Source organism: Sminthopsis crassicaudata, chromosome 3 (genome assembly GCF_048593235.1).
Source record: "Sminthopsis crassicaudata isolate SCR6 chromosome 3, ASM4859323v1, whole genome shotgun sequence".
Classification (NCBI taxonomy): domain Eukaryota; kingdom Metazoa; phylum Chordata; class Mammalia; order Dasyuromorphia; family Dasyuridae; genus Sminthopsis; species Sminthopsis crassicaudata.
The window spans coordinates 152,866,506-152,880,899 of NC_133619.1; the positions used below are offsets into that span (position 1 = coordinate 152,866,506).

General features: G+C 36.5%; 1 protein-coding gene across 1 annotated transcript in view; it reads left to right on the forward strand.

Annotated features, from left to right (window-relative positions):
- Positions 1–5,133: 5,133 nt before the first annotated feature.
- The window catches only part of CLYBL (citramalyl-CoA lyase), a 346,453-nt gene continuing 337,192 nt past the window's right edge, over positions 5,134–14,394 (forward strand). The window contains exon 1 of the mRNA XM_074299446.1: positions 5,134–5,436. Within this exon, the coding sequence (XP_074155547.1) occupies positions 5,318–5,436 (119 nt within the window). The 5' untranslated portion in view covers positions 5,134–5,317. The remainder of the gene's footprint in view (positions 5,437–14,394) is intronic.

Sequence of the window (14,394 nt, forward strand, 5' to 3'; positions counted from 1 at the left end):
TTCATCTTTTACTTTCCCAGAGATTCCCAAAGATTTGCTTGTGTTTATTCATTTTTCCAGCCTTACTTCCTGAATTAGGACTTTAAATTGGAGTCAACCTCTGTGCACTTCTGGAAAGAATAATAAAGCATCTTTTAATCTGGTCTATTATGGGGGAGAGTGAGCTTGGGAATGATCACTCTGTGCTTTTAAGGATCTCAGGAGCATCTTCTGATAGCACACTGCTTTAGAAGTCATTAGCAGGGGCAAGCTGCTTCAGAATCTAATTCAGGTTGCACTTTGGATATCATCCTCCTAGCCCCACAGGCTTCAGAGGGATTTGAGGTCAAAGAAACACAGCTGCAGATTCCAGAGTCTTGATCCAGATTCCCATATCTCATATAGCTTCAGGCTAGAGGGTTCCCCAGTTCACCTATGACTCTGGCGATGGAAAAATTCCCTGAGATGCCAGGTCAGAATTTTGTGGCTCTATCCTTTCTCTACTGTCCATATTTATCTGGATCTTTCTACATGGACCTGGACTGGCAAAAGCACTTCCTGTAGTTTCACTTTAGGTTTCTTTTTAAAATATATTTTTATTTATTTTGTTAAATATTTCCCACTTTTAATTTTAAAATTATTAATATCTCTTTTAAAAAAAAACTTGAGCTTCAAATTTTCTTCATTCCTTATACACCCCTTGAGAAAGCAAGCAATATGATATCAATTATATATGTGAAGTCATGTAAGACATATTTCCATATTAGTTAGCCATGTTGCAAAAGAAAACACAAAAAATTCAAGAAAAAGTATGCTTCAATCTATACTCAAAAGTTATCAGTTTTCTCTTACGAAATGGATAACGTTGTCTATTATGGATATTTTGGAATTGTCCTTAGATTATTGTCTTAAACAGAGTAGTTAAGTCTTTTATAGTTGATCATCTTTATAATATTGCTGTCACTGTGTACAATGTTTTCTTGGTACTACTTATTTCACTTCCAGATTTTGCCATTTTACTTTTCTGTTATATTATTCAATATGGTAGATATATCTCAGATTTGTTTTAATTGCATTTTTCCAATCTATAGTGATCAAGAACATTTTCTCAAGTGATTGTTGACAGCTTTGCTTTCTTCTTCTGAAAACTGCCTGAATCTTTTATCAATTGGAGATTGAGTCTCATTTTTACAAATTTGGCTAAATTTCCCCTACATTTGAGAAATGAGGCCTTTATTAAAAAAAAGTAATATTGCTCTTTGCCTAATTTCTGCCAAAATCCTTTCCAGTTTTCCCAGAAGTTTTTGTCAGATGGTGTATTCTTACCCTTAAATCTTGACTTTTTGTATTTATCAAACACTAAATTACTGTGGTTATTTAATACTATATATTGTGTACCTTATCTATTCCACTGATCCACCCCTCCATTTCTTCGCCAGTGTCAGATTGTTTTCATAATCATCACTTTATAATATAGATCCTTGAGTTTCTTGATTACTTGTAATGATTTCTTTGTTTGTTTCAATAATATTTTATTTTTTCTAATACATGTAAAGAAAGCCTTCAACATTCACTTCTGTAAAACTTTGTTTTCCAAATATTTCTCCCTTCCTCTCCCCATTCCCCTCCCCAAGACAGTAAATAAACTAATGTAATCTAAATACGTGCAGTAGTTTTAAACATACTTCCATATTTGTCATGTTGTGCAAGAAAAATCAGACCTAAAATGAAAAAAAACTGAAAGAAAAATAAATAAAGAAAGAAAAAATGAACGAGAAGAGAGAGAGAGAGAGAGAGAGAGAGAGAGAGAGAGAGAGAGAGAGAGAGGAAAAGAAAAAAGGTGAAAATACCAAGCTTTGATCCATATGATTTCTCTTCCTAGATTCAAACACACATCTTCCAAGGAGAAAAATTTGGAAGACAAGGTTTTGCAAAGGTGAATATTGAAAAACATCTTTGCATATGTTTGGAAAATGAAATGCTATTTTTTATTAAAGCTTTTGATTTTCAAAACATACGCATGGATAATTTTCAACATTCACCCTTGCAAAACCTTGTGTTCCAATTTTTTTCCCCTTCCTTTCTCCCACCCCTGGGGGATGGCAAGTAATCTAATATGTGTTGAACATGCGCAATTCTTCTATATATATCCAATACCATTTTTTAAAGGAACTATGATCACAATTTATAAACTTAGATCGCGAGGACCTCTTTATTTTACAGATGAAGAAGCAGAAACCCAAAGATTTGCCCATTGTCACACAAGGAAAGTCCATAGAATCATAAACACTAGCTGGGTGACCATGGACAAGTCACTCAACCCTATTTGCTTCAGTTTCCTCATCTGTAAAACAAGTATGAGAAGGAAATGGCAAACCACTCCAATATCTTTGCCAAGAAAACCCCCAATAAAGTAACAGAGTCAGACCAACTGAAGAACAGCAGTAGTGGAGTTGAGGTTTCGTGTCGTTTAGTCATTTTAGTCATGTTGGACTCTTTATGACCCTATTTAGGGTTTCATATCTTGTTCTTTTTCTATTGTGCCACACTGGTACTCCTGGTAGAACTGAGATTCAAACCTTTGACTTCTGGCTCCAAATCTTTGTCTTTCTGCTGTACCATAGCAAACTTCTATGGAAACCTCCACAATCTGACCAAACTTTGACAAGAATGATGAGTATGTTAACAATTTGAATAGCAAAATGGGAAACTCATCATCCTGAAAGAAATTATTATTTCCTATTATATTAATAAAATTATTAAATTAGGATAAAGGCTTTCCTTTTTCTTTCCTTATTCAGGGACCAGCTCCTGAACATCAGTATGTCTGAATCAGAAGGACATTGCTGAGAGATGAAATTACCCAACTCCTCTATGTACTTGCTCTGTATTCTTGGGTAGGACCCCATGCAATTGGGATAAATCATCCACCTTAGGAAGTTTTTATATGTCCTTGCAACCTCCACTGGAATTCAGGATAACCTAGCTCATGAAAGAGAAAACCAGAATGGTCTGGGTAGAAATGGATTCCTTTGTTCAGGTTGTTGAGGAGGCTGAGTACATGAGCAAATCATTTTTTCAGCAGAAGCTGAAGACTTTTAGCCCAACATTTCATGAACATGTCTATCTTCTCATTATTTACCAACCAGATTTGATTTTTACCACTTGGGGACACCTCTCTTTCCAGAGGTATTCAATCATTCAAAGATCTCCAGTGGTTTATCTTTGGTTACCCAGGTGGCCAGAAATCATCAATTTATTATTTGCTAGCCTAATTGATTACTGATTATTAAATTCATTATTAATCACACAGAAACTCTGTCTTGTGGGCCTTTTCTTCATCCAAGTCCCCAGAAAATGCCTTGCCCTTCTCCAATTCATGACTTTGCTCTTTGTCCCTTGTGCCTGGAATGTCCTCCTTTACTTCCCCACAGCTGGTTGAATATTTACTTATTTCTCAAAGTATAATCTAAACATCATCCCCAGGAAACCTTCCCTGATTCTTCCCCCTTTTTACTTCTGGAATGTAATTGCCTTTTCCCCTGTGTCCCAAATATTACTCTTATAATTGTTTACAGGCTCAGAACCAGACCTGTGATTGCATTGGTACAGGGAGAGAACTTCCTCTATGAGTTTAAGAGTTGCCTAGAACAGTAATGTTAAACTCAAATAGAGAGGAAGACCACTAAATCATACCTAAGGATCCCTGACTTGGAAAACCACATATTAATATTATCTATATTCTATTGTATTTTTATTTTTTAATATTTCCCAATTATATTTTAATGAGGTTCTGATAGCACTTGAGTGTTGTGGGCTGGTGTCCATGTCAAGGAATATTTAATAAGCACCATTCTGTGCTAAGCATTGTACTAAATAATGGAAATACAAAAACTAGCAAAAGACAGTCCTTGCTCTTGAACTTGAACTTACAATATAAAGGAGACAATATGGAAACAAAAGTGTACAAAAACTGACTCCCCCCAGAGTCAGTGTGTCAGAGACAGGAATTGAAAGCAGGAGTTCTTCCCCCCGTAGACCATTCTTAGGGGAGACAACATGCAAACAACAACCTACGAAAATTAAATGACTTCCCTAGATTAACAAATTCTATGTGCCTTTCAGGGGTTATTTTGAATTTGCATAGGGAAGGGGGTGGTGTATTATTGGTTATTTGCATGTGCATTCTATTTCCAAAGCAGATTATAAACTCCATGTGGCCAGACAAAGTGGATTACACTACAAATTTATATACCTTTTCCCTTTTTTTATGCAATGGACAGTTGAGTGCAGTGACACAAACTAATGTGATGACGAATTTAATCTGAGAAAAGGAAGAAATGAAATCAGCTCATTTGAGGGCAAGCCTTTTTTTTTTTTTTTTTTTTTTTAAAGTTGGATTAGTATTAGATGCTCAGATCAGAAAAGAAGTTTTTTGTATGGAGAGAGATAGAAACCCGGAGTTTCAAGTCTCTTTGACTATCATTCTTAATAACTTAGGAGCCAAACCAGCTGCTCACAAAGCTATTGAGAGCATTTACTAGGAAATTCTCTCTCTCCTCCGAGGTTCCGCAGTTAACCACTTCTGAAACACCATCAACCTGGGTTAAATATAACCCCATAAAATAAAATTAAAATGAAATGCAAGGGTTGCATATAAATTCTTGCGCAGGGATGACAGGGACCCAGCACACCTATATAGGCCGATTCTAAAAGTCCGTTCCAATAAAATTTTCAAAATATAATTTTATTCATGGTTTTTATTTTTAACCTCAATTTAGTTTGCACTGAATTTCCAAATTTTACTCAAATTTTGAACTCTACACTATATTTTTTTAAACTCAGTTTAGTTTACACTAAATTTTTCTCTCTCCATCCCAGAGAACTCATTACCCCATATGATTAAAATATATAAAAATAAAAGGAAAAGGGGGAAAGTCAGCAAAACTGATGAAAATATAGGGGGAAAAATGAGGATACATGTTTCAAATTCTGAGAAAAAGTTTCCATTCGAGTTGGTGCCTGAGCAACTAGTGTCAGACAGTGGCCGGGCTTATCTGAAGTGAAATAATACAAAATCCCAGAAAAGACACAAAAAAGATTTAAAAGCGCCAGAGGAGCACCGGCTCCCACGGCAGAGGCCCTGCCCGCGACCTTGGCCTGGGCACCCCGCCGCGCCGCCCCCTCGGGCCAATCGGCACCCGGGCAGCCGCGCCGCGTGTGGCACGAGCAGGGAAACTCAGAGCGGGTGCAGTCGCAGCCCGGGGAAGGTGTCTGAGGCCCGGGCCGAACAGTAGGCGTGAGAGCCTGGAGCTGGAGCTTAGCGTCTGACGGAAAGATGGCGCTAAGAATGCTGCAGAAGGCCGGCCGCGCTGCCGCCGCTGTTGCCGCTGCCGCTGCTGCAAGAGCCGGAACCGGAGCCGGAGTCGGAGCTGGAGCGGGGCTCCTGCGCAATCTGTGAGTTTCTGCCCCCAGCCCCCAGCCGCCCGGGCTCCCCATTCCTCCCTGCACTTCTCCAAGACTCCCGTAGTTTGCAGAGTGTAGTCCTGTTCTCAGCAAACGTGTCTGCCGGGCACTGAATTCCCATCCCCCCAAAACGCCTTCCGAGTGTCCCCGAGACTGGCAGGCTCCGCCTCCGGCTCTGCCTGCTCCGGCGCCCCCTGGCTCTGATGGCCTTTCACTTTCTGCCTGCGGAACAGTAACAAACCCTTTCACCCACTTCTCGGCATTCACGGAAATACCGGGAGCCGTCAAGGACAACTGGTCCTCATATCGCCGAAGGAGACTCTGAGGCCCAATGAGGTTTAGAAATAGCGCATTTTTTATAGCTATTATGTATACATGTGTTATAACTATTATAGTTTATAGATATCTCCTGTCTTTCCCCATTCTATGATTTCGAGGAGACTTTTGCCGTAGAAATACTTAAGAATACTAAAAGTAGGGACGCTGAACCCCAAACAGCCAGAAAGCAAAAGAAACCTCCCAGACAGTCGTGGATTATGTCACAATTATTGTGTCACGTGATGTACTCTTGTTAGATGATCCACAAGTCTTACTCTGCCTTGTGTTCTGTGATGTCACAATCATCGTGTCACGTGATGAACTCTTGTTAGATGATGGGCGAGAGTCTTACTCTGCTTTGTATTCTGTGATGTCACAATCGTGTCACGTGATGAACTCTTGTTAGATAGATGATGCACGAGAGTCTTACTCTGCCTTGTGTTCTGTGATGTCACAATCATCGTGTCACGTGATGAACTCTTGTTAGATGATCCATGGGTCTTACTCTGTTTTGTGTTCCGTGATGTCGCAATCATCGTGTCACGTGATGAATTCTTGTTAGATAGATGATCCAGGAGAATCTTACTCTGCTTTGTGTTCTGTGATGTCACAATCATCGTGTCATGTGACGAACTCTTGTGAGATGATCCACGAGAGTCTTAGTCTGCGTTCTGTGAAGGTGTGGCCAGCCCTTTCAGAGGTTATGTCGGTTAAATGTACACGGTGGCAGATTCTTCCTAGCTCCAAGCTAAATGGAAAGAAATTATTGAGTTTTTTTTCCCCCTTGCCTCAGTAACTCCCGATACCCCTTAGGCATGGGAGAGTTGTACATGAAATCACATATACTTGAAAGAAAGTTTTGATTTGAGTAATTATAATACTCAGAATAATTACTACAATTTTCAAACAGTATTGGGGTTAGCATATACATGGTTCCCTTGGTTCTGCTCATTTCATTCTTTGCTATTTCATGCTTGTTTTTCTCCCTGGTTGAATCTTAATGAAGTCCAAGCTGAGGTAATATTTAGGCAGCTCATTCACCTATCCTTGTATATTCAAGTACTTCGGAGTACTCAGATTTAGCACTATAGTCAGGAACTAGCCTTGTAAATGCTATATATGTAGTGACTTCTTTTTTTTTTTTTTTTTTTTTTTTTTTTTGCTGAGGCAACTGGGGTTAAGTGACTTGCTCAGGGTCACACAGCTAGGAAGTGTTAAGTGTCTGAGATCTGATTTGAACTCGGATCCTGCTGAATTCAAGGCTGATGCTCTAGCCACTACGCCACCTAGCTGCCCCTATATGCAGTAACTTTCAAGCCCAGCGTCTCTGGCCCCTTCATTGTTCTCTCTTACAACTCTCAAGATCTCAGGTACCTTGTCTTTCATTAGTATCTCACTAGGATGCCCTATGCTGCCCTCAGAGTCATCTCACACCTCTTAGTGTAGATAGGGGAAAATCCAACAAGAAGACATACCCAAATTGTACCCATATGCAAAGACATATCAAGAGGGAAAGGCATTGACAAACTCATCTGGAAACCCATGTGGAAAGAAATTTTTCATACAAATTCATCCTGATCAATAAATATTATTAAGTAAACCATCACTTTAAGTTGGCCAAGGATGAGTTGACTGAAATGTTATAATCTCTCAAAGCAGTTACCAAACTTAGAAGTGCAAAGTACCACTTGACTGAACAAAAGATTTAAAGAAAATTTTCTTTCCATATTGGTAATCAAAGGATTTTGGGGCCTGGTTTTCTAAATTTCCTTTATGAAAATAGTATTTGTTTTCACTTTAATTTTTTTTTTACAGTCTTGAAACTATTCAGTGTAATGTGTCACAACTAAATAGAAATTGAGTTTTGGTATATTGGTATGATTATCATAAATTGACCTATATTGTGTAATGGGGAAGAAGTGTGATTATAGATATGTGGTTGTATATGGGAATCAGAATTAGTAACATTATCTAAATGTGTCAGAACTATGACTGAGAGAGAACTAAATGTTTTAAAAGTTTTTTTGCTTATTTTCAACATTCTTTTCTTTTAAAATGCTCAGTTCCAAATTCTCTTTCTCTTTCCCACTGAAAAGGTAAGCAATATAATATCAATTATACATGTGAAAAAATGTATTTCCATATTAGCCATAATTATTTTAAAAATAAGAAAAATAAAGAAAGTAAGAAAATTCAGTTTACACTCAGTTCTTCAGTTCTGTCTCTGAAAGAGACAGCATTTTTCATCACAAGGCCTTTGAAATTGTCTTGAATGATTATATCATTCAGAGTAGCCTAGTCTTTCATAGTTGATCATTACTACATTGATTGCTATTATTTTGCACAATGATATCCTAGTTCTTCTCATTTCACTTTGCATAAGTTCATATAGTTCTTGCTATGTTTTTCTAAAACCATCCCCCTCAGCATTTCTTATAGCACAAAATTATTTCAACACAATCACATATCCCAACTTGTTCAGCCATTCCCCAACTGATGAACATCCCCTCAATTTTCAATTCTTTGCTACCACAAAAAGAGCTGCTATAAAAATTTCTTTGCATATGGGTCTTTTTTCTTTTTTCTTTGATCTCTTTTGGATATAGACCTAGTAGTCATTTTGCTAGGTTAAAGACTAAGCAGTTTGATAGCCCTTTGGGCCTGTAGAGAACCAATTTAACAGTGATTGTCATAATTAATGGTAGTTAGTCCCTCCCCAGGGACATTTTACTTGAAAAACCTATTGCCCTAATTTTGTATTAAGTAATTGTAACCTCTGGAGGGTTTTCTTTCTGATGATTCTTTCTGATTTGACTTTCCTAATAAAAATTTGAATCTGAATTTTAACTTAAAAATTTCCAACTGCTTTGAGGGAAATTAACCTTGAAAAGATATTGCAAACTAAGATCATATTTAAGTATGTTATTGGATTAATAGGATTTTAAGATATTTCTTGAAATGTATTCTTAGAATTTTACGATTAGAGTTGGTCAGTAAAAATATCTGAATGACAGAGCAGGACAAAAGCAGAGAAACAAAATAGCCATATTGTATACAGAGTGGAAAAAAGTTTAGATCCATGTTTGGATAGTCCTCCTCCCCTTAGTCTAGGAAAAGGGAAGAACTGACCCTAATAATTTGTCATGTCTTGATAATTCAGTAGCTAAATTATCTGAATCTTAAATTAGTAATATGCACAATGTTCTTGTTAAGCCTTGAATTACTGTATCAATTTCAGATATTATTATTTTACTTAAGGTTTTCTTTGCTTGAAGAACTAGTTCTCTAATTGTTATAATTGTGTCAATAAAATTTGGAAAGACTTATCAAATGTTTGAAAAGCATAGTATTTCATAATATCTACTTTATTGCTACATCCTATTCTGTAATTATCAACTATGTAGACAACAATATTGATGTAGGGAGAGAAGTAGAAGATCAGACTGATATTAATGTAGATTGTACTATCTTGAAATAAGTGAAAAGAGTGGCACTAAACTCTTTTGGACTATAGTTGTTTTTTATAATTTGCTTGTGATCCTGTACTGATTTTGTTTTCATCTGTTGTATTTAATACTTCTATTTTAGTTGACTTATTAAAATGGAAGGCTGGATTGCTGTTAGAAATGATTAAATTGTGTTTAAGACATACTGGTGAACAGTCCATCAACAAGAGATGCTTGTCAACAGACTACTTACTGAGTTTATATTAATGATATGCCAAAATCTTGGTTTTTTCACTTATAATATGTTGGAGTTGAAGAAGTTGGAGTTGGAAAAGAAAATAGCAAACCAAAAATCTTGAGAGTAGCTGTAAGCAGCACACCTGTTTACAGAATGGATGCCAGATAGATGTATGGGAACAATAGGGAAGGATTAGAGAAGTGGCCTTCTGAAGATGGTAAATGGTCTTTTTTCTGGAATCTCCATAGTTTTCCTTCTTGGGAAATTGATTTCTCAATCCATCTGGTTGAGCATAAAGCCTGTTGTTCATACTTCATTGGATAATGAGAAGACATGGCAGATATGGACAATTCTTAACCAAAATTTATAGTTGTTCAATTATGTTCAACTCATTTTGTGAACTCATTTGTGCTTTTCATGGCAAAGATACTGGACTGGTTTGCTATTTTCTTTTCCAACTCCAACTTCTTCACCTCCAACATTTTATAGGTGAAAAAACCAAAGCAATTAAATGTCATAAGGTAGTGAGCCTTGGAGGCCAAATTTGAAATCTAGGTCTGCCACCTAGCTACCTCAGACCCATATGTGATTGGGGATTAAAACAGAATGAAAAAAGTAGCCCAGTATAAATATTTAAAGTCAACTTGCAATTCCTACCCCTAAATATGCCATATAATAAATATCAAAAAGTTAGACAGCCATCTCTTTGTGGATTTTGAGTATTAGCTGACTACTTGGTAGGAAATGATGAATTAATCTAAAGAATAATTCAGGTGATATTCAGATAAATAAAACAAAACAAATGAATAATTTTTCAGCACCTATTTGGAAATTGTTATCTATTCCATAGTAATAGAAGAGTAAGACATGATCTCCTGTTTGGAGAAGGGACTCCTAAAACTAAGAAGATCTTCTTGAATTGGACCAGGGTCCAACTGTCTCAGATGAGCACTGCCTACAGACTATGAATAGGTCTAGCCTAGTATCTCAGGGAATCCATCAACCTGATTTCAATTATTCTTTTTTCATCTACTCTATATTACATCTAACCTGGGTTTAGATCTTTTTCTCAATATACACCATCATAATTTCTCTCTTTGTGCCTTTTCATAGGTTGTCCCCCATACCTAGATTGCGTTTCCCTCTTTATCTTTGCTTCTTTGTATCCCAAGCTCCTGGTAAGGCTCAGATCAAGTGCTATCTCCTGTCTCTTTTTGTTTTTGTTTCTTCAAATACTGGCACAGTATCTGGCACAGAATGAATGTTTAATAAATGCTTATTGATTTAAATTAAATTTAAAAGTCATCACACCCTTCATTAACAGTAAGGAAGAAAGTAGAAAGATTGTACAAGATCCATGGTATACATCATTTAAGTAGTGGGAACAGTAAGCATCCCTCTCAACAAAATCTTGGGTAGGAGACACCTGTCTATTATGTTTTATTTTATTATTTTTTAATGACCCAGATGTTTAAAAGGACATTTGGATAGAAGTTCTGAAATTTTTGACTTTGTTCTCTCTCTTGTTCTTTCTGTTTGTGTTTCTATAATTTGAACTAAAGAGGCAGCCATGAAATAATAGTTATATTTGATTGTTTGACTTAGAGAAGAGTTACACCTTAACCTTCAGGCTAAGAATATTAACTTGTGAAGAACCTGATTGGGAAGTCTGGGCTGCAATATGGAATATTGCCAAATGGCAGAAGGTAGAATTTAACTGGCTAGTTGCTATTCTCATGGCTATCTCAACTTGACCAAACTTTTCTCAGTCAGCAGAGTGCACTATAAAAAGGGAGGCTTGGCTTCTCAGGCAATCAAAATATCACTGGAAGTTACTGGGATAAGTTAGAATGAATGTTCCCAAGTGGACTGTAACAAGAGCAACTGTAGGAATTCAGAAACATTAATACATTACTGGTGGAGCTATGGAGAATGACTTGAAACTAAATCCCCAAAGATCACAAAAATGTACATACCTGTTGACCCAGCAAACCACTATTAACTCTTTTCTCAAAGAGATCAAAGAAAGAGGAAAATGAAACATATGTACAAAAACATTTCTTTTTTGTGATGCAAAAACTAGACATTAAGGAGGTACTAAAAATTGGGGATTGACTGTGTAGAAACAACAGATCTCCCACAAAAGGACAACAGAAATGCAGACCATTGGAGGGAGGGAGCAAACAGATGGGCAGCCCTAATGATGGGCAGGAAATTCCTAATCAACTGGGTTAAGTAGCTGGCAAACAGCCTCCCACTAGAGGAATGGGACACAGTGCCAAATCACCCAGTGCCACCTTCTGGAGTTTGCCTTTGTGCCATGAAATGACTTGATGTTCCTTCCTCCTCTGGGATCTGCAGAAAGTCTGGGCATAGTTTGAGGATACTCTTCTGAATACTATGAAATAGGATATAATCATTCTCATTTTGGGATTATAGAGATGTTGAGCTGTGTATTATCTGGAAGGAAGTGGTGGGAATGATGGAAACCAGATTCTAGTGTCTGTGTTGTTCTGTCCTTGACCTCTACCATCATTTTTTTGCCTTTTTGGATACTCTGGTTCATGGCCCTTGTAGGGAAAAGTCTGAATCCTTACCTAGTAAATAAATAAGCAAAAGATATGAATAAATAGTTCCCAAAAGAAGAAATTCAAGCATTCAACAACCATATTTTTAAAAAATTTCCAAATAACTAATAACAAGAAAAATGCAAATTAAAACAACTCAGTTTCCAACTCTTATCTATTAAATTTGCATGAATGACAAAAGCAGAAAATAACAGTTATGTTGGAACAGCTGTAAGAAAGCAGGAGCATTAATACATTGTATATGTAGAGTATGGAGAATAATTTGAAACTTTGCTCCATAGATCATAAAATTGAATATACCTGTTGAGCCAGCAATAACATTATTAGATCTTTATCTCAGAGAGCAAAGAAAGAAAAGGAACCATATTAGAAAAATATTTATAGCATCTCTTTTTATTTTTTCAAATATTTGCAAAGATAGTTTTCAACATTCACTTTTGCAAAACTTTGTGTTTCAAATTTTTCTCCCTCCTTTCCCCTTCTCCTAGACAGTAAGCAATCTGATATAGGTTAAATATGTGCAATTCTTCTAAACCTATTTCCACATTCATCATACTGCACCCCCCAAAAAAAATCAGATCAAAAGGGAAAAAAATACAGAAAGGAAAATAACAACAACAAAGATGAAAATACTATGCTTTGATCCACATTCAGTCTCTATAGTTCTTTCTCTGGATGTGAAGGGCACTTTCTATCACTAATCTATTAGAATTTCCTTGAATCACCTCATTGTTGAAAAGAACCAAGTCCATCACAATTGATCATCTCACAATCTCGTTACTGTGTATAATGTTCTTTTGGTCTACTCACTCCACTCAGTATCAGTTCATATGAATCTTTCCAGACTTTTCTGAAATACTGCTTATCATTTCTTACAGAACATTAATATTCCATTACATTCAGATACCATATCTTATAAAGTCATTCTTTAACTGAAGGACATCCACTCAATTTCCAGTTTCTTACCACTATAGAAAGAGCGGCTACAGACATTTTTACATATGGGTCCTTTTCCCTTTTATATAGCGTCTCTTTTTGTGATGACAAAAATGGGAATCTGAAGGGGTACTCACAAATTGGGAAATGATTGAACAAATCATGGTATATGAATGTAATGGAATGCTCTCGTACACTAAGAGATAGTGAAAAGGATAATTTCAGACACACTTGGGAAGATTTGTATAAACTGATGCAAAGTAAAGTGAGCAGAACCTGGAGAATAATTTATATAAAATAATATTGTAAAGAAAAAGAACTTTAAAGAACTTAGAGTTTCGATCAATATAGTGACCAGACATATTTCCAAAGGCTGAGGATAAAATACATTACATTCCTCCTAACAGAGGTTGATGAATTTAAAGTGCAGAATGAGATATCCATCTTTGGATTTGGTTAGTGAGGGAAATTTGTTTTATTTGACTATGTGTATTTGGCGTTTTATTTTTTTCTTTCCATTTTTTTGGCAAAGTGTGAAAAACTAGAAATGGGGTTATTAAAATGGGAAAGGAATAGTAAGTAGAAAGAGGGGATCATTAATTGTTTTTAAAACTATATAAAATATAGAACAAAAGTAAATAGGAAACTCAGGCAAGTTAGATATTTTTGAAAATAATACATTGAATTTATTGTATACTTAAAAATAAAAGCAAGCTGCTAATTATAGACTCACAGTTTTATGCACTCTTTTTTTCTGTTGGCATATAGAAATATTTGTTTAATGTTGATTAGGTTCAGAATAAAAATAAATAAAATTATTTTTAAAAAATCAAACATGTTATCAACCATAAAAAGATTGAAAAAAATCTGATCCCAAGGTTACTCCCTTAGTTTCAAGTTGTTTTGGGCTGTTTTTGCAGATGCTATTCTGTACTTCAGGGATAGGCCCTGGAGGAGTTTAGGGATGATTAAAAGGCAAGGAGAGAGTCAGCAAACCTGCTGGAAATGGTCCATGCTCATTGTCCTGTCTGAAGGATGGAAGAGAGCAAAGAGCAAGGTCAGGAAAACATGAAGGGAGGAGTGTAGGGCTTTGATTAATGATGATTTACTTCATGCAGATAGTCAACCTGTCATTTTTTTGCTTCATCCCCTCCCCATCTCAGCTGAAGGCAACACAGCTGTGGGCTTGGACAGATGCCTTCTCCACCCTTCACTGGAGTTCCCTCTAATTCTTAGCCTCAGGAAATCCGATCTCTCTGCTGTTGGTTTTCTCCTTGGCCCAACCACAGACCCCTGTGCACTCCTTCTGTTCTAATTGGCCTGTCTTAATCATACTTTTGAACCAGATTCTTAAGGTTGGTTCCATTTCTGAGATGGAGAAAAGCTTCTCTGTTTGTTGTTCTGATGTAATGTTTGGGTTCCA